The 27738-nt window shown below is 39.4% G+C and overlaps 1 protein-coding gene and 1 pseudogene across 2 annotated transcripts in view; both read left to right on the plus strand.

Annotated features, from left to right (window-relative positions):
* Positions 1 to 3597: 3597 nt before the first annotated feature.
* Positions 3598 to 27738, plus strand: part of Rnf17 (ring finger protein 17) — a 99072-nt gene continuing 74931 nt past the window's right edge. Inside the window, exons 1-5 of one of the 2 annotated variants that reach the window (XM_090342429.1) lie at positions 3598 to 3739; positions 6263 to 6357; positions 17443 to 17534; positions 21841 to 21949; positions 25023 to 25103. In XM_090342429.1, coding sequence (XP_090198555.1) covers positions 3610 to 3739; positions 6263 to 6357; positions 17443 to 17534; positions 21841 to 21949; positions 25023 to 25103 — 507 coding nt within the window. In that variant the 5' untranslated portion in view covers positions 3598 to 3609. The remainder of the gene's footprint in view (positions 3740 to 6262; positions 6358 to 17442; positions 17535 to 21840; positions 21950 to 25022; positions 25104 to 27738) is intronic. The other variant, XM_090342430.1, reaches the window with a different exon arrangement.
* LOC150057278 (rab11 family-interacting protein 2 pseudogene) lies at positions 9041 to 10348 on the plus strand (annotated as a pseudogene).

A 27738-nucleotide genomic window follows, 5' to 3' on the forward strand; every position in this document is an offset into this window, starting at 1 on the left:
ACCCCTTCTCATGTTTTTGTCCCCATTTCTCTCCTCCACCCCCTTCCAATCATCTTGCTTCCCCCCTTCCCTTTCCTATTTCAAATCAACAAATAAACACACACACACACACACACACACACACACACACACACACACATAGATAATCCTAGAAGCTATGTATGATAGTAAATGCTAGTGTTCCCAGTTACTGTGGAAGATGAGGAAGAAAGATCCCTTGAATCCAGAATTTGAAATCCGTCAAGGGAAGACAATGATCTTAACTCAAAAAGCAAAACAAACAACGAAGAAAAGTATGACAGATACCATGTTGGAAAAGTTGTTGCTACACGCTACTACAGTAGTACAAGCAGAGATATCTCTGCATATTGGGGAGTTACTTAAGAACAAGGACAGGGGGGCCAGTAGTTTGGCCTAGCAGTAGAGTGCTTGCCTGGCATGCAAGAATCCTGGGTTCAATAACCAGAAGTGATGCTATGGTTCAAGTGGTAGAGCACTAGCTGTAAAATAGCTCAAGGACAGTGCCCAGGCACTGAATTCAAGCCCCAGGACTGGCAAAAAAAAAAAAAAAAAGAACAAGGCTATCAAAGCTAAAGGACCTAGGCAAGGCAAATGGACTAGGCAGGCAAACTACCAGGTTTTATTTCTGTTACTGCCCCTTTGTTATGATTGGTTCACAATCTTGCATGATTGGCTAGTTTGTAAGGGGTCAAAACTATACCTGAGCAATCCACAAAAACCAGGACATCTGACCATGCACATGTCAGAAAAACAATTCTATTCTAAAAACTCATCACTCATACCACTTAAACCATGTGTCCAGCCCTTAGAAGAACAATTCATATAGCAGGATGTGCTTTAGCAAGGTATCTTCTTGTAAAATGGCCGTTACCCTTAAATGACAGGGCTTATGTCAAGCAACACATCTTTACAAAAAAAGATTCTAACCCCTACAAGAAAAAATAGGAAGGTTTCAAAATTAGAATGCTGATCCTGTATTTGTAACACATTATTACATGGAATATTGCGTTCCATTATGAATTACTGGAAAGTTAGATGGGTTGATTTTTTAATATCCATATTTTTCCTAAAAGTAAAAGTACAAGAACTTTTTTTAAGCAGGGATAAGTCTCAGTGTTAATTAGCATACATTGGTTGTACAAAGGGGTTTTGTTATGATTTATTTCTATGCATGCAATTAGTGTACTTCAGTCAAACTTACCTTTTCTGTTACCCATCTCATAATTGTTACAGTTTTAGTGGATTTTATTATTTTATTTTCACCCCTGCATATTAAGTACTTTGATCATGTAGGTGTGAGCCTTTGAACAGAAAACCTTTTTATTTTCTGAACTCAGAGCTAGGCAGGTGGGTGCTCTGCCACCTAAGATACATACCTTAATCCCTTTTGCTCCTTTTGTGACACATGTATAATCTACAAAGTATATAGGGAACAAAAGAAAATGAATCTATTCCCCATTTATTCTTAGCAGCTGAAGGACATCTTGCACCTTCTGTTGCTTTTAGGAAATACACCTGACAGTTTGCTACCAAATTACTTCCTTGTTTACAAAACTGCTTCTGCATTGCACTGTTTAAAGGGCAAAGTATCAACTCCACAGCTCAAATTCTTCCCCAACATACCTCTCCAAAAATTCTGAAGAAGCCACAGCATCTCCTACCTCTCTTGTATGCTCTTTTACCCTGGATTGCTTTACTTTCCACTTACTCCTATAATGGTAATAATGTTACATCATACAATTTAATAATATGATAAAACATAATGTATATATATAGTAGTAATATTGTTATATTAGTGGTACTAGGGCTTGAAATCTGGGCCTTGATACCTACGTTAGCTTTTTTGCTCAAGGCTAGTACTCTACCACTTGAGATACAACTTCACTTCTTTTTTTTTTTTTTTTTGCCAGTTCTAGGGCTTGAACTCAGGGCCTGAGCACTGTCTTTGGCCTTTCTCAAGGCTAACACTTTACCAGTTGAGTCACAGAACCAGCTTTGGCTTTTTCTATGTGTGTGGCATCAAGGAATCCAACTTAGGTCTTTGTTCATGGTATGCAAGCACTCTGCCACGAGGCCAAACTTTGGCCCCACAGCTTCACTTTGGGCCTCCTGATAATTGGCGATAAAAGAGTGTCATGGCACTTTCCTGCCCAGGCTGGCTTTGAGCTGAAATTCTCAGATCTAGAATTTTAGGCTAGAATTATAGACTTACAGATACATCATCAGCACCCAGCTTCCCGCAGTTTTCAGAGCTAGTGTAAACCCTTTACTTGTAATGGAAGCCTTTTCATACTGCTGGAGACTACATTCAAGTCAGGTAATTCTTACTGCTTCTAACACACGTCGGGTACTTACACAAGCCGCCTCAGAATTGAACAGCTGCATGTCTTTTTCTTTTTTAATATATTTTTATTGTAATTAATAAAAGGGTTACATGATATTTGCCAGATAGAAGGTGCATTAATTCACATACATTGATACCCTTTCACATGTTCTTGGTCCCCATTACCCTCCCCTCCCCCCCTCTTGGTTTTTCCCCCTTCCCTATCCAATTTCAGATAACCAAATACAAATAAATCCAATATATCAGATAACAAAGTGAGATACTGTAACAATATGAGATAACCAAGGGACAGCAAAAGAGATGAGAGATAACATAGTACATTAAGGACAACAATCATTCATTATATGGCTTTTGTTTCAATATCCTGGAGGTCTTTTCAATTAGCTTCATGCTATATGGCCTTATGTATCAAGGTTTTGCTCTATTGCCAGCTGCATGTCTTTCAAGCAGAAACTTTTCCTTTATAAATTCTTGGTATCTCCCAGCACAGCCACCTTTGTACATTAGAGTCAGCAAAGGTTACCAGTGATATTCACCCTTTAGTTTGAAACTGTTCATTGAATCAACCCAAAAGGTAGCTCTAGGTTGGCCTCTCCCACTGTCACTACTATTAATCAAGCTCTCAGAACCACAAACCCAGGGCTTATGCGGCCCCGGCACAGACCGGATGGAAAAAGGGAGCTGCCCCCATAGAAAGGAGTTTGCAGCTTCTGAAGACACCTAAAATTGAAGAAATAATACAAGCAACCGGGGCCGGGAGTGTTGTCTAGTGGTAGGGTGCTTGCCTAGCATGCACGAAGACCCGGGTTCAATTCCTCAGTACCACATACATAGAAAAAGCCGGAAGTGGTGCTGAGGCTCAAGTGGTAGAGCTCTAGCCTTGAGAAAGTCCAAGGACAGTGCTCAGGCCCTGAGCTCAAGCCCAGGATTGGGGGGGGGACCCAATACAAGAAACCTGGATTTAATTAACCGTGCAAGGTGGTGGCGATCTGGTTAAAGAGTTGGAAAGTCCGGAGTCCGCCCTAAGGCGCCCTTCCTGGAACCCAGCCTCCCCCACCCCTTACCCCTGAATCAAACCGAAAACAGCTCTGCCATGTGCTCTCCTCAGCCACACCCTCAGGGCGGGCTCTAACCTCCTGGCCCAGTGATTGGCTACCTGTGTCCGCAGGCCTCCAATCATTGATCAGTGCCGCCAGGGCTGCTGGGATTTGCACACGGCGCTGCTGTTCACCTGAAAAGGAGTGATGGCGGCAGAAGCCTCGACGCCCCGGCTCCCTTTGACTCCCTACCAACAGGTTGGATGTAAGAGTCATCCGAGGAGTGCAGTTGAGACTGAGTGCACAGGGTGTGGACGAAGGGTGTCCAGTGCTTCTGGTGAGCCGTGTCCAGGGTTTGCTTGTGCCCCTCCCCCGGCCTCCCCTCCGCCCCTCCTCCCTTCCCCCCCTCGCGCATGGTAGCTCGGCCGGCCGTTTGGACGGCTGGGGCCTGACTGGTCCGCGGGTCTGGAGGTCTGCACGGCTGCAGCCAGGGAACGCGCAGCGTAGCAGCGTAGGCCAAGGGCCGCAGCCTCCTCGGGGTTCGGCCGCCGCTGCCCTCGCCTCCAGGCCCGGAGGGTGTGGGTGCTCACTTGGGCTGAAGTTTCTCAGCACTTGTGCAGGTCGGTAGAATTTCGGGGCCTATGAAAGTGTTCTGTAGGACACGGGAGTTTATAGCTCTCCTTGTTTGGCAGAGAGCCACGCACACACAGGTGTTGTTACATAGGAAAGGTAAATAAGGGCCAGGAGTGTGGCCTAGTGAGCGCTTGCCTTGAGCAAAAGAAACTCAAGGACAGTCTCCAGGTGCTGAGTTCAAGACCCAGGACTGGCAAAAAAAAGGAATAGCAGACTAAAGTGCTTAAACATGACCAATTTTCCATACTCATGCTTTACAGTTCTTACAAATACACAGTTGCAAAAATTGAAGTTTATATAGAATTATGAGAGTGGTTTGCACATTAAGTATACCATAGGTTATTTCAGCCTGGAGAGCTTAGAAAATTTTATGGAAGTTTAGAATTTTGATCCGTTTGCTAATATCTCTGGAATTTACATGGGGGTGTAAAATACAGCATGGGTGTAAGCACATTTCAGTTAGTTAGCTGGGAAAACTTTCAGTGCTCAGAGCCTGAGCACTGTTTTTGGGGCTTTCTCAAAGTTAGGACTTTTCCACTTGAACGACAGCACCATTGTGGGTTTTTTTATGTATGTGGTACCAAGGAATTGAACCTGGGTCATTGTGCATGCTAGACAAGCATTCTACCACTAGGCCAAACTCCTGGCCCCTATAATGTTTTATAAAAATCAAATGCATGTAATTATTGATTATCAAAAAAACAACTTACTGCTAGGAAAAAATGATTATTTTCTAGTTTCCTTTTTCCTTCTCCAGCAAAAAAAAAAAAAAGTCTCTATGGAGTCTTGAAGTATATAACTAAAACATGTGCAATTTCAAATTCGAATTCTGCTTCAACTTTTTTATATCTTCAGAGTAGATTTGCAGTTGAGTTTTTGGTATTTTCACAAATAGTAGATTGGTGAAAATAATCTTTTGTGGTCCTGTATGTATGGTAATATTTGGCTTCTGTCTTGGTTTTTGCCTTTCCAACTGTTAGATTATTATTATAAGAACTTTCATCAAGTGTTTCTTGTTGGTGTTTCCCTAACGCATTTACAAGAAAATGCCAAAGTCAAAGGTCGTAAGATTAAGTTGAAAAAAGGCTGGGCTTGGAAACAAAGTTTGCAGTCTTACACCAATTAATTAGCCAAGTCACAAGCATGTTTTCTCATCTTTGGGTTAATGTAACAGCCTCAGCCTACTTTCCTGTGATACAACAGTCATATGAAATATGTTAGAACACTTTATAGAACACTTTTAAAATATGACAAATTCATAGTATTACAAATACAAAATAATTCTTAATACAAACATTTTGCAGAGCTTTGCCTGATTTGCTTGTTGACTTTTCCCCCTCCTGTTGACTTGTAGCTTTTTCTTGGAATTTTCTGCTTAAAATTAACCCATTTCTGAGGCTGGGAGTAGTGATAGAGTGCTTGCCTACAATGTACAAAGCCCTAGGCTTGATTCCTGAGTACCATATACACAGAAAAAAGCCAAAAGTGGTGCTGTGGCTCAAGTGGTAAAGTGCTAACCATCAGGAAGCTTAAGGGCAGTGCCCAGGCTCTGAATTTAAGCTCCAGGACTGGCAAAAATAATTAACCTGTTTCTGCCAGGCCTGGTGGCTCATGCTGTAATCCTGGCTATTTAGGAAGCTGAGATCTGAGAATCAGGTTTGAAGCTACTCAGGGCAAAAGTCTGTGAGACTGTCTCCAACTATCTCCCCCCCACACCCTCCCCCCCAAAAAAAAGCCAGAAGTAGAAATGTGGTTCATGTGGTAGAGCACTAGCCTTAAGCAAAAAACAACAACAACAAAAACAAACCTCAGGGACCATGCCTGGTAGCCCCTGAATTCAAGCCTCAGGACCAAGAAAAAAAAAAAAGTCACACATTTCCAACTAAACTAGGTACCTTTTCCTGTAAAATAGAATTCTTTGGTAATTCATCCTTCAATCATTACCCACCCTCTTGTTTACAAACTGTGGCACAGGGGGCCGGGAGTTTGGCCTAGTGGTTAAAGTGCTTGCCTACCATGCACGAAGACCCGGGTTCAATTCCTCAGTACCACATACTTAGAAAAAGCCGAAAGTGGTGCTAAGGCTCAAGTGGTAGAGCTCTAGCCTTGAGAAAGTCCAAGGATAGTGCTCAGGCCCTGAGCTTAAAGCCCAGGACTGGCAAAAAAAACCAAAACAAAACAAAAAAAACTGTGGCACAGTTAATTGATGTTAGAATTTCATCAACAGGTCACCACTATGATCTTCAGTGTGGACATGCTTTTTGTGAATTGTGCTTGTTAGTAGCTGAAGAATACAGCACCATTAAATGTCCCAATTGTGAGGTAAGTTCTGTCATTTTTCATATTGAATGTTTTTGAAGGTAAAAAGTGTTTACTAAAATATTCTTCTAGTTAGAACCTAAAAGTTTGCATTTTAATTGTCAAGTCTCTAAGCAAAGGAGCCTAACAAGATGTAAAATACAAATGGGAAACTTTTTTAATATCTCAAAGTGACTTAAAAATTGAGGTTATATCACTTACAAATTGACTGCACTCCTCTGTGGAAAATTATTTTTATTTCAATGAAATATATTGCTTTTAGAAACCCTACTCCTGATTTGGCCTAGTGGTAGAGTGCATGCCTTGCATGCATGAAGTCCAGGTTCTGTTCCTTGGTACCACATACATAGAAAAAAAGCTGGAAGTGGTGCTGTGGCTCAGTGGCACACCACTATCCTAGAGAAAAAAAGCCCAAGGACAGTGCTCAGGCCCTGAGTGCAAGCCCTAGAACTAGCCAAAAAACAAAAACAAAACAAACCTAGGTGCCCTTGGCTCACACCTGTAATCGTAGCTACTCAGAGGGCTGAGATATGAGGATCATAGTTTGAAGCTAGCTTGAGTTGAATGTCTCCATGAAACTTTTGTCTCCAACTAACCAGGAGAAAACTGGAAATGGTGCTGTTGCTTAATATAAAGAGCACTACTGTTGAGAAGAGCTCTGGTATGGTACTCAGGTCATGAGGTCAAGCCCCACAACCAACAACAACAAAAAAAAATTAAGCTGGGCACCCAGTCGCTCATGCCTGTAATATTTAGAAGGCTGAGATCTGAGGATCGCAGCTAGGAGAAACTAGCCAATGCAAGAAAGTCCATGAGACTCTTATCTCTGATTACCCACCAAAAAGCCAGAAGTGGCTCTGTGGCCCGTAGTTACTAACTTCCCTTCCCCCAACTGGAGGATCAGCATGTAACTAAACTACATCTAGATTTTTCAAATGCACTTACTGGTCACTATTTAAAAGCTCTTCAAGATACACTGAAATTACTGTACCACCCTTGTGTGTTAGTATGAGAGAGAGATACTGAGGTTTGATTCAGGGACTTTTGTTTTTAGGCAGGTGCTCTATCACTTGGACCAATTTTAGCCCCTTTTACTTTACTTAGGCTCAGGATAGAATCCCCCACTTCTGCCTACGACCAGCCTCAGACCTCAAAGATCACAAGTGCAAAACACAGTGCTTGGATTGACTGTTGAAATGGGATCTCCCAGGCCAGTCTGGGTATCCATTGATCTTTGCTTGTTGAGCACTTATGAGTAAAGATATGAGCCTGTGCTTGACCGTGTTTACTCTTTTTTTAAGTTTAGATTCTTAGAGGGGTGATAAGTAAAGATTAGATTTTTACTTTTAGAATACAGTATAGAGAAAAGTGAAATTACCTAGTACAGATTAGTGAACACTTTAAATTTAAGGAATGTAATTGATTGTGAATAATACATGTGCTCTAAAAAGTGAGATTTAAAAACTTTTGTACATGATTCATTTTTTTTGCCAGTCCTGGGGCTTGAATTCAGGGTCTGGGCACTGTCATTGGACACTTTTTGCTCTAGACTAGTGCTCTGCCATTTGAGCCACAGCATCACTTCTGGCTTTTTCTATGAATGTGGTATCAAGGAATCGAACCCAGGGCTTTGTGCATGCTAGGCGAGCACTCTACCACTAGGCTATGGTCTCCCGGCCCCTGTGATTCATATTTATAATGTATCTGTAATGTGGAATGTTGTTTATTTAAAACTTGAGCCAAAAGTGATTCCGTTCAAAATGGGTGGGATCCTTTGGTTGCTGGTTTTGGTAAATGGATTTGTCCGCCAGTCTTTATTTTTTCCCACTCAGGTGGTTTTTGGTAACGTTGTTCTGTTGTTTATATGAATTGTTAGTTAATAATAACCACTCCCGTTTCACACAGCAGCACGACAACTTTTGTTCTATGAGAGGACCGTGCTAGCATCTCTGATTTTTCCTTTTTAAAAATTGGATTACAGCGGCCGCCGCTTTCCCCGGCGTCAGGCGCCGCCGGCCCGGCCCGGCCGAGTCCCGAGCCCCGCGGAGCTCGCGCCGGGTGATTCGCCCCCGCCCGGAGGGAGGAGCCGCGGCGCGGCGAGGGGCGGGGGACGGGCCACGGGCGGAGAGCGCGCGGGCGAGGCCTGGCCGCCGGCGGTTCGTACTAGCGGGGTCGGAGGTGGAGCCGGGCCGAGCCCGCGGGCCCCCGGCAGAGAGGAGGCTGGCTGGGGCCCGTCCAGCGGGGCGGCCGCCCTCCACCGCGGGCCTCACCGGCCGTCCGCGGCCTCAGGCAGGCGTCACGGGGCGGGGGGCGACGCGGCCAGGTGATGTGGGCCCCCCGTGGTTCCGCAGAGGAACGGGACCCCCGGCGCCCCCGCCCCCAGTCGGCCCGGCTCCCACCAAGTGCCCTTAGGATGCGGTGATGAGAGCCGGGGCTCTCCCTGCGGGAGGGGCACCGCCTGCGCCGGGAACCGGGCCGCCAAGCGAGCCCCGGGGTCGGGAAGGTGCTGTCCGAGCCAGCCCCAAAGTGGTTCCCAGCCCACGTGCAGGTGACAGAGCTCCAAGCCAAAGATCTGAAGCCCAAAGGCAGAAGTACACGAGCATTCAGCTGGGCAAGGAAAAGTACTCCACGTCCGACGCCATCCGACGCCATCCGTAGCCGAGAAAACCCTTGAGCAGGTCTGGAAGGAAGAGGCCGGGCAACCCGGAGAAATACATTCTTTTCCTCACCGTCATGCACAGGTCCCTGGTGGGTTTGGATAAATTCTTAGGTCAGGTGGCCATCAATCTCAATGACATCTTTGAGGACAAACAAAGGAGGAAAACAGAGTGGTTCAGGTCAGAATCCAAGCAAGGAAAAAGAGTCAAAAACGGGTGAGATAAAGGTCAATATTCAATTTATGAGGAACAATATGACAGCAAGTATGTTTGACTTATCAAACAAAAACAAGATCTCCTTTTGCAAAATCAAAAGACAAGATGAAAGGTAGAAAAAATGATGGGACATTTTCTGATACATCTTCTGCAATCATTCCAAGTACTCACATGCCTGATTCTCATACCGAATTTTCCAGTGGTGAAATACAGATGAAATCCAAGCCAAAAAAGCCTTTTCTTTTGGGTCCTCAGAGACTCTCTTCTGCACACTCTATGTCTGATTTAACTGCATCCCACACATCTGAGAAACTGAAGTCTGGCGTCACAGGTCAAACACATCTTCTTGGTCGCCAAATAGATTCCTTTGGAGTACTGCAGGAAAGTGGAAGTCTCAAGTCACCACACCGAAGAACATTAAGCTTTGATACTTCTAAAATGAAGCAGCCTGACAGCATTGTGGATGGAGGCGAATCCTCCTTTGGAAGGCAGAATGACCCATTTATAAACGTGACTGCTTCATTACCCCCAAAATTTGCAACCACTGCCAAGGAAGAAAAATCCACTTGAAGAAAGTGACTCATGGCACAGCAGCATGAGTTTATTTTCAAAATCAGTTGAAGTAAGAAAAGAAAAGAGAAAAGGGAGAAAGTGAGCTTATTTGAAAGAGTGATGGGGAAAAAAGATAGCAGAAGAGCTGACAGACTTAACAATGGTGGATCAGATAGTCCTTGTGGCTTAAAATCGCCCAGTGCATTTACTGAAAATCGGCAGGACTATTTTGATTATGAGTCAACTAATCCGTTTACAACAAAATTTAGGGCTTCAAATATAATGCCATCTTCAAGTTTTCATATGAATCCGACAAGCAATGAAGATCTCAGGAAAACCCCGGACAGTAATCCTTTCGATGCCGTGGCAGGGTTCCAGAGCCTGACCTATGAAGAGGTGTTGCAGGAGCTGGTGAAACACAAAGAGCTGCTTCTGAGGAAGGACACCCACATCCGGGAGCTGGAGGACTACATCGACAACCTTCTGGTCCGGGTGATGGAGGAGACACCCAGCATCCTCAGAGTGCCTAGGAACCATCCCGGAAAGCTGGCAAGTTCTCCAACAGTTAGTAAATCCATGAAAGAGAGAGAGAGAAGAGAGGAGAAGAACAAATTTGCCACCGGAAGGGACCACACTAACAGGTTTCATGGAAAGCGCTCCCTCGTGGTAAAAAAGCTGTTTCACCTGTAAATATCAGCAGGAACTTTGTGGAGTGACCTTGGAAATGAACCAACTTGGAAGGTGAAAGCAGGCCAGAGTCTTGATGAACAGCCATTCTCTAGGATTCATGTGGGTGCTGGTGCTCACCCACCATCTGCCATAAACCTACAATGTCTTTCAGTTCGCGAGTTACCCCTCAGGAAAAGCTTTCTTGAAGCAGAATGATGTTGTGGCAAGGGTCTCAGTTGTAGACATACTTAGCTTCAGGAACACAGCTCATTAGAGAAATTACTAAAACATCTCTATCTTGTATACATGCGTATGTATATGAATATATACTCATGTATCTTTGTGTATAAAATACATGCATATACCTCATGTATACATGTGTTTTTAGAATATTTGAAAACGTTGGTTGCCTCGAAGGTTACGATAGCAGTTTCTTACTTTAAGAATGTGCGCTTGCTTTGTGACTACAAGATGGGACATCACCACTGCTCTTTTGGCTCATCATGCTGCTTCGAGTCACTCTTGACATGGATGTCGGCTTCAGAGTGATTCCCTCATCACAGCTTTGCTCCTTTTCCCGAAGGGATAGTCTACAGATTTGAAATTTTTCTTATCTATTTTTTTTCCCTGTGGATCACTCTTACCAAAAGACATCCCAGCCTTTCTAAGGTCCTTTTGACAAGAATGGTAAATTCATTTTACAGCAGCATGAATGTCTTTTGATTAATTTTTACCCAAAATTCGACTCTTATTAAAGGTATAAACAGTTGATAAGCAAATTAAGTTTGTTTGGTTGAAATTCTGCATGCCTCTAAATCATTAGCAAAGAAAACATTGCAATGTCATATCTGAAAATAATTTGGGAATAAAAAAAGGAAGGTGATTGTCTGGTACCCAAAGCCAAACACTAGGAATGAAGAATTAGGCTTGGTTTCAAGTTTCATAAATAATAAAACAGATGGCTGCCTTTGGTTCCTCTTCAGTTTCTAGAGCCACCTCTTGCTAGTTTCTACCCTGTGAGACCTGAATAAGCCAGCACAGTAGAGACTGCCCCTGGAAGTCCCCTACCCCCAACTATGGATTGTTTCATGGACTCGCAAAGTGGATTTTTACAAAATAATTCTGAAATTTAAGTTGAACACACAGTAAAAAAAATGCTAATAATCTTCTGCTTAATTTTCGTCCTTAAAAATCTAGTATATTTCCTGGCCAGGAGTTTGGCCTAGTGGTAGAGTGCTTGCCTACCATGCACGAAGACCTGGGTTCGATTCCTCAGTACCACATACATACAAAAAAAAAAAAATGAATGCCAGAAGCGGCATTCAAGTGGTAGAGCTCTAGCCTTGAGAAAGTCCAAGGACAATGCTCAGGCCCTGAGCTCAAGCCCAGGACTGGAAAAAAAAAATCTAGAATACTTTCTATGAAGCAGTGTTATCTGTCTTTCTAAATTGAAAGGGAGAAGTTTTTATCTACTTGAGACCTACAGTAAGTTTTATGCCCTAGTGTTTCTCTCAAGAAAGATTTCACAGTAAATGAAATGGAAAGCAGTTAGTTTTATCCTAATATTTTATTTTTTCATATATTTTTATTGTAATTAATAGAAGGGTTACATGATATTTGCCAGATAGAAGGTGCATTTAATTCATATACATTGATACCCTTTCACATGTCTTGGTCCCCATTTCCCTCCCCCTGCCCCCATATCCTAATATTTTAAATCAGAGCATTGACCAAGCTCTGATTGTAGATTCTTGTTGCCTATATTTTCTGTTTGTTTAGTTTTCCTGTGTGAATGTGCATTTTGAAACTCTGAAATTTCCCCCCAAATACAGTAAATTAGATGTTATTCTAAAATTAAATGGAGAAGGAAAAATAGCCTTGTCAGTTTTTCCCTCCATGCAAAATTCAAGTTCTAAAACAAAGCTGAAGATCTACTGTAGGATTTAATTTTTCCACTTGTGATTTTATTAATTACTATTTTTAACCTGATGCCATTTTAAGTGAACATTTATTAAATGTTTTTAAATTCTTAACATTTTTCTGATATTATTATTAAAACTGTTCTTAAACTTCAAAACACCACCGTGCACATGTTTTCAGTATTAGGCAAGATAGTATAATGAGCTTCAGCCAGACTCATTCTTCTAGAGTGAGCAAGAAGGCAGTTTCATACAGAATATGTTTGCCCTAAATAAAGCTTATTAAAAAGTATGCTGCTGTTTTTTATGGACAATATAATTTTTAAGGAGCATTTCTTTTGCCTCTATATATAAAAATAAAACTTGTGGAGTAGACTAATTTATCCATGAGTGACTGGCTGAAGCTCAACCAGTATTTTTAACTTTAAAATATGAGATAAGTGTTGTGTTTAGAACTAAAACTCCACTTACAGCTGCCTGAAAGTACTCTGTTCCAGTGTTGAATTTTTACTCTTGACCCAGATTAAACCTGCTACATATTTTCTTAATCAGTCTATGTAAAAGTGAAAAAAAAGAAAAAAAGTGAAAAAGAACAGATTTTCAAGTAAACATACCAGTATTCCAGTGTTTAAGCAAAAGTGCAAATAGTTTTTATTTCTGGCATTTTAGAGAAAAGGCCAACAGGATCACCTTAGTAGTTAACTTTTCCAAAATGTAACTCTAGTCCAATGGTGTATTGTTTTAGCTAAGAAATGGAAATGATATATGTATGTGTTCATAAATAATGCACAATATACAGGGTTTACTTCTGCCTTTATGCCTAAAAAAATATTTGCTCAGTACCATTTCTACAAACAAGAAGATTATGAACTGTTATGGAAAACTAACATACTCCTTCTATTATGTAATTAAACTCTTTCTGCTTTATTTTAAAACCAGTATTGCTTTGAAACCATTTCTCCTTTCATTTCTGAAGTTCAGTTTTAAAAGCTTGACGATACCACTACACTACATAGGCTTCACATTTCACTATGGAAGGCTTGGATCATACCGTTCATATTGTATATAAAATACAATAAGTGTTTTTACATATTGCTTTTTGCTGCTATATTCTGCAATGAACCTAGTTTTGCCCTCCTTTCGTGATGGTTGTGTTATTCATAGATTATACATAACTACAACTCTTGCTTTTGGCAGTAAGTCAAGACTTAGTTGTAATTTTCCAGCTGTGAAAAAGTTGCCTTGTTTTTAAAAGGGTTTCATGAATGAAAACCTAAGTAAAACTAAGCTTATTAGTGACAGACCTGCTTTTTTCATGTCCTTCCCTTCACCATCTCCCACCCTCACAATCCCTCCCCTGTCTACCTATCCCCATAAGGGTGCTTATCTTTCAGCAAGGAGAATCTTTAAAAAAAAAAAAAAAGAGAGAGAACTGCCATCTTTAATGTGTATATAGTGGTCGTTAATATAATTTCATAATTAGACTTGTTAACATAATTAGAATTGTTAACATAATTATTTGGTCCTGATTTTGTGTGAATGTGCTTAAAAATACTGTCCATCCTTTATGATTTATTAAAACTAAAACTTTAAGCCAGGCGCAGTGGCTCATGCCTGTAATCCTAGCTACTCAGGAGGTGAGATCTGAGGACCATGGTTCAAAGCCAGCCCAGGCACTAAAGTTCATGAGACTCTTATCTCCAATTAACCACTAGAAAACTGGAAGTGGGGCTGTGGCTCAAGGGATAGAGTGGTAGCATTGAGCTGAAGAGCTCAGGGACAATGCCCAGGCTCAGGAGAAGAGCGATATCCTTGAGCTTAAGAGCTTAGGGACAGAACCCAAGCCGAGTTCAAACTCCAAAAAAAAAAGTAATAACGGGCCGGGAGTTTGGCCTAGTGGTAGAGTGCTTGCCTAGCATGCATGAAGACCCGGTTCAATTCCTCGGTACCACATATATAGAAAAAAGTCAGAAGTGGTGCTGAGGCTCACGTGGTAGAGCTCTAGCTTTAGAAATTCCAAGGACAGTGCTCAGACCCTGAGCTCAAGCCCAGGGCTGGCAAAAAAAAAAAGTAATAACACAAAGCTAACACATCAAACTTAGTTGTGAAAGAAAATTTTGCTCCCCACTGAAGATGAATACTTCCTGAAAGTGAGAGTTTATAACATTTAGTATCTGCCTTTCAACATTCACTATTCTTTTTTTTATTAAAGAATTTATTAACATTGATTTTTATATACCACTTGAGCCACAGCACCACTTCCAGCTTTTTCTATGTATGTGATACCAAGGAATCGAACCCAGGTCTTTGTGCATGCTAGACAAGCACTTTACCACTAGGCCAGACTTCTGGCCCCAACTTATTTTAAATTGTAATTAATGTACTACCAGTGAAATTGTGCAGTGATTTTTATGTCTCATGGATTTTTAAAGACCATATGTATGTATATACACACTTTTTGTTTTATATATATATATATATTTTATATATTAAGTAGTTGTACAAAGGAGTTACAATTCCATAAGTCACATTATAAGTACAATGCTTTTTGGTCAGTGTCACTCCTTCCTTTGTTGTTTCCCATTATCTTCCTCCCATCTCTACTCTCAAGTTACATAGCTCAATTTTTATATAATATTAGTACATTGAATATAATGACTACATTTACTAACCCTACCTCCCTCCATTCCTGTGCCCATCCCCCTAAAACATGTTCCACTTTTTTTTTTTACTGAAATTTTGTCCCAATTTATTTGAATGAACATGTTTCACTTCTTGATATTTGTATTGGTAAACAGTACCTTAGTTATTCAGAAGTATGTTTAATTCTTTTACATATACGTGTGTGTGTGTGTGTGTGTGTGTGTGTGTGTGAGTGATTGAGGTTTAAACACAGGGCCTTGTGTTCTTGTGTTTGCCTGGCTTGTTCTGACTGGAATTTTTTTTTTTTTTTTTTTTGGGTCTGGGTGTGACTTCAGGGCCAGGTCTAGCTCTTTTCATTCAAGGCTAGCACTCTTAACCACTTTGAGCCACAGCACCACTTCCAGTTTTCTCATGGTTAGTTGGAGATGAATCTCAGACTCTTCTGCCTAGACTGACTTTTGAACTGCGATCTTCAGATCTGAGCCTCTTGAATAACTAGGATTACAGTTCTGAGCCATCATTGCCCAGGTTTGACTGGAACTTTTTTTCACCCAAACCCTATCTCCAGGCCTGAATTTTGTTAATTTTTTTAGAGATAGTCTCATAGACTTACCTAAGGATCCACTCAGTAGCTAGGGTTACAGAAATGAACCACTAGAGCCTGGCTCTTCTTTTATATTTTATATGTTAGAAGGTAGGTGTATAACGTCTAGGATTCTTCTAGAAGAAGGTCACAGTAGCTCAAAAGCTATGTACATATGGCCATATAGGATGAGGCTAAGCAAAATGAGCTCCAGGATATGGAAAGAAGAGGTTTATCTTTGTGATTATTGTTCTTAATGTACTATGGGAAGTTCTTTTCATTTTCCCCTTATGGTTTATTTCACGTTACTGTATCTGACTTTGGTATCTGGTATATTGTATATACATTAATTCGTTTGTTTGAAATGGAGAAGGGAAGAGGAGAAACAAGATGATTGGGAGGGAGTAAGGGAGGGAAAATGGGAGAAAAAACATGGTAAAGGGTATCAAAAACATGGTAAAGGGTTCAAGAAGTAATGTACCCACTACCTGACGAATGTAACTGTAACTGCTCTATACATTACTCCGACAATAAAATGCAATAAAAAAGCAAGTGTATAGCTATTTTTAGACTGATCACCTGACCTTCCCATACCACTTATTGAATAATCTTTCTTCCACTTAATTGAATGGACACTTGTATTGAAATGATATTTGTAGTCTATATTAAGTTCCCATAGGTAAATTGTTTTCAAGAATTTTTTCTGCTGATTATGCTAGTGCTATAGTGCTTTAATTACAGGAGCTTTATAATCAGTAGAGATAAATAGGGATAAATTTCTGTTTGTCGCACATTAATCTTACAACAGGCTGGGTGCTGGTGCCTCACTCATGAGGCTGAGTGAGATAAAAGGATTGAAGTTAGTACCAACTCTGTTTGACTCTTACCTCCAATTAACTATCAAATGCTAAGGTGTGCCTTTCAAGAAGTGGAGCATTAGCCTTAAGCTCAAAAGCTCAGGGACATTACCCAAGCCTGCATTCAGGCCCTAGTACCAGCATACACACACACACCTTAAAACAGCACAAAACATTTTCCATGTAAACTTAATAGAATTATATGCTGTATTAGATGCATTTTAGGTTATTAAGTCTGTCTCCAGAAGCCTGGTGATTCCCTTATTTATTCAGTTCTTGGAAGTGGAGATGTAGCTCAAGTGGTAGAGTACCAACCTTGGGCAGAAAAAAAACCAAGCAAGAGTACAAGGCCTTATGATCAAGCCCTAGTGCTTGGACAATTCTTGTTTTATAACCTCCAGTAAATTTTTAAAGTTGATACTAGTTATTCCTCAGAAAATTGTAGTTTTGAATATAACAATTGTAGTTTTGAATTAATGGTAAATTTTAAAGTATTTTATAGGTATTTATTTCCCTTAGAATTGTAGTAGAATGAAATAATTTATGCTCTGTTTAACATTGACAGGATACTGATTTTTTTCCAGATATTAAAATGGGATAAAAAAATCGTATAAATATACTTTTTCCCTTGTTGTTGTTGTTGTTTTGCCAGTCCTGGGCTTGGGCTCAGGGCCTGAGCACTGTCCCTGGATTTTCTCAAGGCTAGAGCTCTCCCACTTGAGCCACAGCACCACTTCTGGCGTTTTGCTACATATGTGGTACCGAGGAATCGAACCTGGGTCTTTGTGTATGGTAGGCAAGCACTCTTGCACTTGGCCAAACTCCCGGCCCCACTTTTTCTCTTGTTTTAAAGGATATTTCATTAAAGGATATTTCATGATGTACATTTATTATCAGTTTTATTTTTGAATGGCACCCTTAACATAGTTGTTTAAATTTTTAGTGCCTTTGTGCTTACTTTTTTCCCCATTGTGCTTACTTTTTTCCCCAAGATTGCTACAACTTTAAATATGAGACAAGGATATTACTCAACAGACAGTTGTAGTAAAGAAGATTCTTCTATGGACAAAGTACAACCCAAAATGTATGTTCTTGTGTGCATTTATTTTATCTCTAAAGTTCAAAGTATTTCTGAAATAATTTTAGAATTACTGGTAGGATGTCATCTTTAGATAAGTATATCTAGCCTATTGTCTATACCATGTTATATAAATTCATAATTTGCAATAGGTTTTGGTAGAATTGAAACTAATGCTCTTCAAAAAGCAACATTAGTGTGTTATTTAAAGTGAGGGAAAAAAAATGATTTGCCACATCCAAATGAGAGGCTGAGAGGATATTACTAGCAAAAACCTATTACTTCTGGATGAAAGTAAGTTACAGGGAAAAAAGTGCTTGTTTTTCTGTTGGTCTTAAGTGTAGCACAAATATAGTATGATAAGAAAATGTATACGGAAATTTAGGAAGAGTTTTGAGAGGTGATATATAAAAAGGACATAATAACTTTGGGATTCTTATTCATTTTTCCATCTTTTCATAAGATCTGGAATATGTAAATGTTACTGTTCTTTTTGAATTAGTAATAGAGATTTTTTTTCCAGAGAAAACAGTACCTATGGGACTGGGAATGTGGCCTCATGATAGAGTGCCTAGCATGCAGGAAACCCTGGGTTCAATTTCTTGGTACCATATACACAGAAAAAGCCTGAAGTGGTTCTGTGGCTCAAGTGGAAGAGTACTAACCTTGAGAATGCTCAAGGACAGAACCTAGGCCCTGAGTTCAAGTCCCAGGATGGGTAACACATGCACACACGCACACACACACACACACACACACACACAATATACCTGACCTAGAAATAACCATGATTACTTTTCATTGTATTAAGTTGTTTGTATTTGTTTCTCCCTTCATAGCTAAGGCCCATTTCTATATCCCATTTTGACACACAGTATTTTGATATTTTCCATAGTTTCTCTCATATAATCTAAGTTTAGCTTTTGAAATAGCTCTGGACTGAAACATAGTATCAAAATGGTAGAATTTAATTTTGTAACTTTTTTGGCTGCTAATGAGATTTGAATTTATAGCCTGGCATAATGCCTAGGCACTGTCCCTTATCCTTTTTCACTCAAAATTGGTACTCTACCACTTGAACCACAGCTCCATGTTGTGTAATTTATTACCTTTTTCACTCAAAATTGGTACTCTACCACTTGAACCACAGCTCCATGTTGTGTAATTTATGACCTTTTTCACTCAAAATTGGTACTCTACCACTTGAACCACAGCTCCATGTTGTGTAATTTATTTTTTGTGACAGTAGAGGAGCTTAACTCAGGGCCTTGAGCTCTTGTTCCGCCTTAAAAAAAAACTTCATTATCAAATAGTTGTACAAAGAGGTTACGATTCCATAAGACAGGTTATGAGTACAGTGCATCTTAATCAGTGCCATCTTCCATTGTGCTCTCCAATAGATGGTGTTTTAATACATATTTTAAAGTAAATTCAATGTCAGTATTCTGGGAATAAAAAATATAGGATCTTCCAAGGAACAATCCCATTCAGGACTCTAATTTTTTCTAATTTTATAAAAGATACCAGATGACTCACCCCAGCTCCTCATATTGCAATCCATTTTACTTCTTACAGATTCTCTCATAATGTCTTCTATCTTACAACCTGTCTTTTATTACTAGTACCATTCCGTTCTATTCTGTTTTTGTCTCTTTACCATTTCCAGACTCTTTCTGTGTGATATATTTATTTAATTGACTATCTACAGCTTTTCTCTTTTCAGACTGAAATAGGTGCTTCAAAAGGAACCGCAAAAGCTAGTTTCTCAGGAGGCTGAGATCTGAGGATCCAAGTGTAAAGAGAGACTGAAAAGACATATTTGAGGTCTCTCATCTCTAGCAAAAAGCAGGAGCCAAGTTGTGTGGCTAACAGTACAAGATCCTGAGTTCAAACCTGAGTGTTGGCATATAAAAAGGAGAGAGGCGCTGGATGTCTGTCAATGGCTCACACCTGTAATCCCAGCTACTCAGGAGACTGAGATATGAGGATTGTGGTTTAAAGCCAGCTCAGGCTGAAAAGTCCATCAGACTTATCTCCAATAAACTACCCAGAAAAAGCCAGATGTGGTGCTGTGGCTCAAGTGGTACAGTGCTAGGCTTGAGTACAAAGAGTCTTAGGGATGGTAGCCAGGCCCTGAGTTCAAGCCCTAGGACTGGCCAAAAAAAAAAGTTGGGGGGAAGGATAATTGATTTATAATGCTTAGATTATCACTTAGCTAAGGTTGGAAACTAGTATTGACAGAACCAGATCAAGAACTAAGGTATACTGAATGATGGTATCTCTTGCAGCTTCTATAAATAATTTTATCAGTTAAATTCTTTAATGAGCTCTGTGCCAAGTGATTAGAATAAACTTTACTAATCCTAGCTCTTTATTAATCCTAGACCTATGTCATTAGGTCTTGACACCATGAAGTAGCTTTTTTCAATCAATAATAGGGTTTCCAAATTTGAATATTCATAAAAGTCAAGCAGATGACTCCTGAGTAATACAGACTGAGTTTAGACTGTGGAGGAGGAAGGTTTATCCTCAACAGAGTTGGCAGGCAGCTTCCATGCTAGGCAATTGTTAAAATGTATAAAGACCAATCTACTGTTCTCAGTTCTTTCTTTCCCCAAAACAAACAAAATGCAAGACAAATCATATTGTACTCTTGTCTAAGTACTTAGAATGTCTAGTAGAATTGCAAAGTAAAATATTACATTCAGGGATGCATTTTTTAAATCAGAGAGTCTCCAGATTTGTTCCGTATTGCTACTTTTAAAATTAAATTTTCCATGCATACTTAATAAGTGAAACTTCTAGTTTTTAATGAAATTTGGCTTAAAAGTTACACATTTTAAATCATGGCATTTTTTTATATTTCAATTGATTTGTCTTTAAATTTTGAAATAGGAATTGAATAAGGATTCTATAAAGATACGTACTCAAATATGTTTTCAAAACATATTTATCAGGTATGGTGGTATACACTTGTAAATCTCAGTGCTTGCAAACCTGAAGAAGGTTGGAGAGTTGGAGGCTGGCTCAGGGTACTTAGCCAGACCCTCTTACAAAAATACAACATAAAAAGAAAAACATAAATGTTCACTTCTCAAAATAATAGAATGTTTAAAAATTATCTGGTCTTGTATTTCTTTTTATAAGAAAAAATGCCAGGGGCAGAGTAGTAGAGTGGTAAGAGTACCTGCCTAGCATGCATAAAACCCTAAGGGTTGGATTCCTTAATACCACATACACAGAAAAAGTGGTTCAAATGGTAGAGTACTAACTAGCCATGAGCAAAAGAAGCTCAGGGAGAGTGCCCAGGCCCTGAGTTCAAGCCCCAGGACAGGGCTTGAACTCCCCCCACCACCTCCCAATCATCTTATTTCCCCCTTCCCTTTCCTATTTCAGATAAATAAACATATATTCAATATACCAGGTAACAAAGTCAGATTTAGTAACAATATGAGATTAACCAAAGGGTAACAAAAGAAAAGAGAAATAACATAGTACATTAAGAACAACAATTACACAAGAGAAAGCTCTTGTATCCATATCCTAGAGATCCTTTCATTTAATCTCATCCTAGATGAACTTATATATCTAGGTTTTATGCTATTATAATCCTCTGCTAGGAGAGTAGGAAATACCATATTTTCTTCCATAAATTATATATAAGCTTATGATTCACATATTATGATTAATAGAAACTAAGTGCTTACTGTGTTCTGGCCAATACAGAGATAAGCTATAAAGATAAAAATTTGAAAAATTGGCTTCTATAGAAAGAATAAACTTTTCTTTACAATTAATTAGGTAAATTTATTATGTGTTTGGAAATCATTGAAGCATATCAGTATACATGTAAAAACTAACTTTTAATTTGTGTCTTTTTTTTAATAATTTAGATAATTTCATAATTCATTGCCATCAAAACAGGTTAGAGAAGACTAAGAAATGAAAATAATATAAAACTTCAAGCCATTGTGTTTAGGAATTGGTTAAGAAATTGAATTTTTTTTTTTGCCAGTCTTGGGCTTGGGTTCATGGCCTGAGCACTGTCCTCGGACTTTCTCAAGGCTAGAGCTCTACCACTTGAGCCTCAGCACCACTTCCAGCTTTTTTCTACGTATGTGGTGCCTAGGAATCGAACCCGGGTATTCGTGCATGCTAGGCAAGCACTTTAACCACTAGGCCAAACTCCCGGCCCCAAGAAATTGAATTTTTAACTACAATTATGACAATCAAAAATTTTGATGGGCAATATAAAAGCAGAAAAGATTAAAACTGTTATATTTCTGGTAATAATGTGCTTGACTTTTCACAGGACAAAGAATTGTTCTTCAGACTTAAAAAAGGCAGATGATCATCTAAATACTGGTTTAGACCAATCAGCCTCCATTCACAGGACTGCTTCCCACTCAGCTATGCTATCGGTATGAAAAATGTTGATCTTAAAGTGCAGTGAATCTGTAGTCCAGTGGGCTCCATAGCTTGACTTTTTTCCTCTAGGTTTCTATAATTGTAGATTCTTGGACATTTAAGGAGAATAGAGATTAACCAACTCTCCTTGTCTTGCCCAACTGTTTTCCTCTGCTTAGACAATTCTAACCTTTACTTAAACAATTCTCTTTTCTTCTTGAATCAGCCCTTTGACTCTTTAAGGTGTGTGTGGGTTTTTTTTCCCCTGCCAGTCCTGAGGTTTGAACTCGGGGCCTGAGCACTGTCCTTGAGCTTTCCTCAAGGTTAGCATTTTACCACGTAAGCCACAGCCCCACTTCTAGCTTTTTCTATGTATTTGGTACCAAGGAATCGAACCCTGGTCTTCGTGCATGCTAGGCAAGCACTCTATCACTAGGCCAAACTCCTGGCGTCTCTGTAAAGTTTTGTTTTTTTGTTTTTTAATATATTTTTATTGTAATTAATAAAAGGGTTACATGATATTTGCCAGATAGAAGGTGCATTAATTCACATACATTGATACCCTTTCACATGTCTTGGTACCCTTTGCCCTCCCCCCTCCCCCCCCCTCCCCGTCTTGGTTTTCCCCCCTTCCCTATCCAATTTCAAATAACCAAATACAAATCAATATATCAGATAACAGAGTGAGATACTGTAACAATATGAGATAACCAAGGGACAGCAAAAGAGATGAGAGATAACATAGTACATTAAGGACAAGTCATTCATTATATGGCTTTTGTTTCAATATCCTGGAGGTCCTTTCAATTAGCTTCATACTATATGGCCTTATGTATCAAGGTTTTGCTCTATTGCAGATCTCTGCTAGTAGAGCCCAAGGTTTCTACTGATTATGACAAATGAGGGAAACCATTGAGCCTAAGTTCCTTTGAGTCTGGCTTACTTCACTTAATATGATTTTTTCTAAGTCTTTCCATTTCATAACAAATGGGTCGATGTCGTTTTTTTCTGACAGCAGCATAGAATTCCATTGTGTACAAATACCACAACTTGTTGATCCACTCATCAACTGAGGGACATCTAGGTTGGTTCCATATCTTTACTATGATGAATAATGCTGCAATGAACATTGTTGTGCTAGTGGATTTAGTATGCCCTTGTTTCTAGATGGTTGGGTAAATGCCAAGTAGTGGAATTGCTGGGTCATAGGGGAGTTCTATGTTTAGTCTTTTGAGGAACTGCCATACTCCTTTCCATAGTGGATGAATGAGTTTGCACTTCCACCAACAGTGTAGTAGTGATCCCTCCTGACCACATCCCCTCCAGCATCTGTTGTTATTCTTTTTTAACAGTACTGGAATGTATCATCTTCCTTTTAAACTTAGCTACCAAATTCAGATTCTGTGAAACTATGTACCAAGTACAAGTTTCTAAATTCTAAGTATAGTAGTTTTCCAGTTATTCGAATGGCAACCAAAAGGCTTAATTGCATTTATTGTGGATGTTGTTCTTATTGGAGAGTGAATTTTACCTGTTACATTCCTGATAAATTTTCATAATACATTATTTTGAGATTAGAAATACAACAAACCAAATTGCAACTGAGTAACTTACGAAGTCTTTTTGTTGCAATTATTAAGGAGTTGGAAAAGTAGAATAAACTCTTAATCTTTTTTTTTACTTCAAGTTCAAATCTTCACAGAGCCAAATTATCTTTATTTTATAAACTGTAAATTTTGTACATGTACATTTATTGGGATGATGTATCTAAGGTAATTTTTAGGTTGAGAAATGGATACAAACCATATTCCCCCAGATACTGCACACAGCTGAAGGAGGAGAATCACAACTTCAAGGCTAAGCTGGACTACATAGTGAAACTATTTCTTTAAAAAAAAGTTTGTGTATTCAAATATATATTAAGTATATATTTATACATGTATTCAAAAATTATACTCAATGTATGTTGACTATACATATATATATATATATATCCAAAAGTAACTAGATGGAGATGTAAGGTAGGTGAAAATACATCTTTTAGGCAAAAAAATCTAGCATGCTATAACCAATGGTGTAAAATGTGAATGGTTTGTAGTTCTGGGTAATCAAGATTCGGATTGCTATTCATTTGCTTGTTAACAGAATTTGTAGCCCATCTGTATTGGGTTTATAGCCCAAATGATAGCTTGAAGATTTTGAAACTATAATGTCCCATATTTAAATATCTATTTTTATTTATTATTAAATATTTATTAAATATCTATATATTATTATAAAGGTAATGAACAAAGGGGGTTATACTTACATAAGTAGGATAAAGAGTACATTTTTTTTTATGTGCGTCATGGGGCTTGAACTCAGCCTGGGCACTGTTCCTGAACTCTTCAGATCAAGGCTGTCACCCTACCCTTGAGCCAAGCCCCACTTCCATTTTCTAGAGGTTAATTGGAAACAACAGGTCCTTTTGTGTCTGGGCTGGCTTTGAACCTTGATCCTCAGATCTCAGCCTCCTGAGTAGGTAGGATTACAGGCTCACGCCTGCCCAGCTAAGAGTACACTTCTTGCTGGGTACCAGTGGCTCATGCCTAGCTACTCAAGAAGTAGAGATCTAAGGATTGTGGTTCAACGCCACCCAGGCATGAAAGTCCGTGAGACTTTTTTTTTTTTTTTGCCAGCTCTGGGGCTTAAACTCAGGGCCTGGGCAATGTCATTGGACTTTTTCAAGGCTAGAGCTCTACCACTTGAGCCACAGGGCCACTTCTGGCTTTTTCTGTGTATATGATACCAAGGAATCCAACCCAGAGCTTCATGTATGCTAGGCAAGCATTCTACCACTAGGCCATGCTCCTGGCCCCTCTATGAGACTAGTATCTCCAATTAGCCACCAGAAAACTAGAAGTGGCACTGTGACTCAAGTGGTAGAGTATTATTAGCCTTGAGCTGAAGAGCACAGGGACCAGTACCCAGGCCCAGAGTTGAAGCCCCATGACCAAAATAAAACAAAACAAAGCAAAAAGAGTACACTTCTTTTTGAATTTTCTTTCTAAATATCTATTTTTATAATTGTATCTGGTTCCCTCTTAGGAAACCAAAACTACAGAAGAAATTGATGAAGCATTGAAAATAGCAGGCTATAATTTTGAACAGTTAAATATTTCTATAAAAGTAAGTATTTTGATACTCATTACAAAGTAAAGCATGTCATACATTTGAATGTGCTACCACTGAAGTTAGAATTTAACATTGATAATCTTAATGATAAACCTACAATAGTATAGAAAACTTCCTCATGACCTGTCAAGATTAGATTTGTAACATTGATGTTCATTAAGAGCCTAAACAAATTGGAGATTATTAAGAAACCATGAGTCTTTTTTATGAGCTGAATGTTGTTTTCAGAAGCATCACAGATAATCTTTCTAGCATTTGTTCATTGTTTTCCTCCAACAGTGGGGGTTCTCTTTTCTGCCTGGCAAAAAGAACAGACTCTTGCTGACAAAGAACAAACTCTTAAACACTCAGCAACATCTCTAGGGCTTGAACTCACAGCCTGGACGCTGTCCCTGAGCTTTTTACTCAAGGCTAGCACACTATTGTTTGAGCTCTACTTTTGTTTTTTTTGTTGTTGTTGTTTGATGGTTAATTGTAGATAAGATTCTCACAGAGCGAAGTACTGAGGCTCATGCTTGTTATCCTAGTTACTCAGGATCTGAAGATCCTAGTTCAAAGTCAGCCCACACAGGAAAGTCTGTTAATCTGTAAGAATTTTTGGTTCAAAGACAGCCCAGGAAGGAAAGTCTGAGAATCTTATCTCCAATGAAGCACTCTAAAACTGGAAGAGTGGTTCAAATGGTAAAGTGCTATCTTTGAATAAAAAAGCTCAAAGGCAGTGCCCAGGCCCTAAGTTCAAGCCCCATAACTGACCAAAAACAAAACAAAAGGAAACAAAAAAAAAAAATCTCAGAACTTTCTGCTTGGATATCTTTAAACTACAATCAGATCTCAACTTCCTGAGCAGCTAGGATTACAGTCATGAGCCACCAGTGCCCAACTGGACCAGACATTTTGATCAAGTTTCTGGATTCAAAGGCACTTGAGGCAAAACACAAATGGTAGAGTTCCAACCATGAGTAAAAAAGCTGGATAAGAGCTAGCAGAGATCTGCAATAGAGCAAAATCTTGATACATAAGGCCATATAGAATGAAGCTAATTGAAAGGACCTCCAGGATATTGAAACAAAAGCCATATAACGAATGACTGTTGTCCTTAATGTACTATGTTATCTCTCATCTCCTTTGCTGTCCCTTGGGTATCTCATATTGTTACAGTATCTCACTTTGTTATCTGATATATTGAATTTATTTGTATTTGGTTATTTGAAATTGGACAGGGAAGGGAGGAAAACCAAGACGGGGGTGGGGGGGTGGAGGGTAATGGGTACCAAGACATGTGAAAGGGTATCAATGTATGTGAATTAATGCACCTTCTATCTGGCAAATATCATGGAACCCTTTTATTAATTATAATTTTAAAAAATATAAAAAAAAAGAGAGCAGAGGGGCCGGGTGTTTGGCCTATTGGTAGAGTGCTTGCCTAGCATGCATGAAGACCCAGGTTTGATTCCTCAGTACCACATACATAGAAAAAAGCTGGAAGTGGTGCTAAGGCTCAAGTGATAGAGCTGTAGCCTTGAGAAAGTCCAAGGACAGTGCTCAGGCCCTGAGCTCAATCCCAGGACTGGCAAAAAAAAAAAAAACAAAAAGCATAGACCTTGAATTCAGGTCTCAGTGTCAGCACCAAAAAAAGATAAATATAGAAATATGAAAAAAGGACAGAATTACAAGAAAAGTATTGAGAAAGGAAAAAAATGTGATGAAAAGCTGTACCAAGGCAATAAAGTACTAGACATAATAAAAGCAAATCTGCTAAATGAACTATGATAAAGACATTTTTAACATCTAAATTTGGAAGGGGTACAATTCAGCCCCAAACAGGCTACCTTCTTTCCCTTTCTTTTTCTTTTTTCTTTTCTTTTTTTTTTGCCAGTTTGGGGCTTGAACTCAGGGTCTGAGCACTGTCCTTGGACTTTTCTCGAGGCTAGAGCTCTACCACTTGAACCATATCACCACTTCCAGCTTTTTTCTATGTATGTGGTAGCGAGGAATCGAACCCAGGTCTTTGCGCATGCTAAGCAAGCACTCTACCACTAGGCCAAACTCCCAGCCCCTCCCTTTCTTTTTCAGTGCAAAATATGTCTAATTCCATCCTAACTTCCTGATGTTCCAGCATCAACTATAAACCTAAAATCTCATCTAAATATCGAAATCAGTAGAGAATCAGGGTAGTAATCAGAATGTGATTCACAGGTATAATTCCTTTTCAGCTATAAGTCTAAATTCAAGTTAATCTGTTTCTAAAACACATTAGTGAGGCCACTGATGTAGCTCACAGGTTGAGTACTTGCTTAGCATGCTCAAGGTCCTGGGTTTGATTCCCAGCACTGGGAAGAAAGAAATTTAGTATACAGTAGAGGGGTCATTAATCCAAGCAAATTTTAAAATTAAAAAAAGTGCAAAAAAACATGGAATAAGGTAGCATTTTTATTCAAATGTTTCTAAGTTTTTTTTGGCTATATATGTGGAATTCTGCCACAAAGAAATTCAGTAATTCAAAATTATCAGTGTCCCATGATATGAAAATGACAGTTCAGAAATCTTACCAGTGAATATTTTTTTTTTTGCCAGGCCTGGGTCTGAGCACTGTTCTTGGACTTTCTCAAGGCTAGAACTCTACCACTTG

The sequence above is a fragment of the Megascapheus bottae genome, chromosome 11 (genome assembly GCF_031878675.1).
Source record: "Megascapheus bottae isolate mThoBot1 chromosome 11, mThoBot2.hap1, whole genome shotgun sequence".
In the NCBI taxonomy this organism is placed as follows: domain Eukaryota; kingdom Metazoa; phylum Chordata; class Mammalia; order Rodentia; family Geomyidae; genus Megascapheus; species Megascapheus bottae.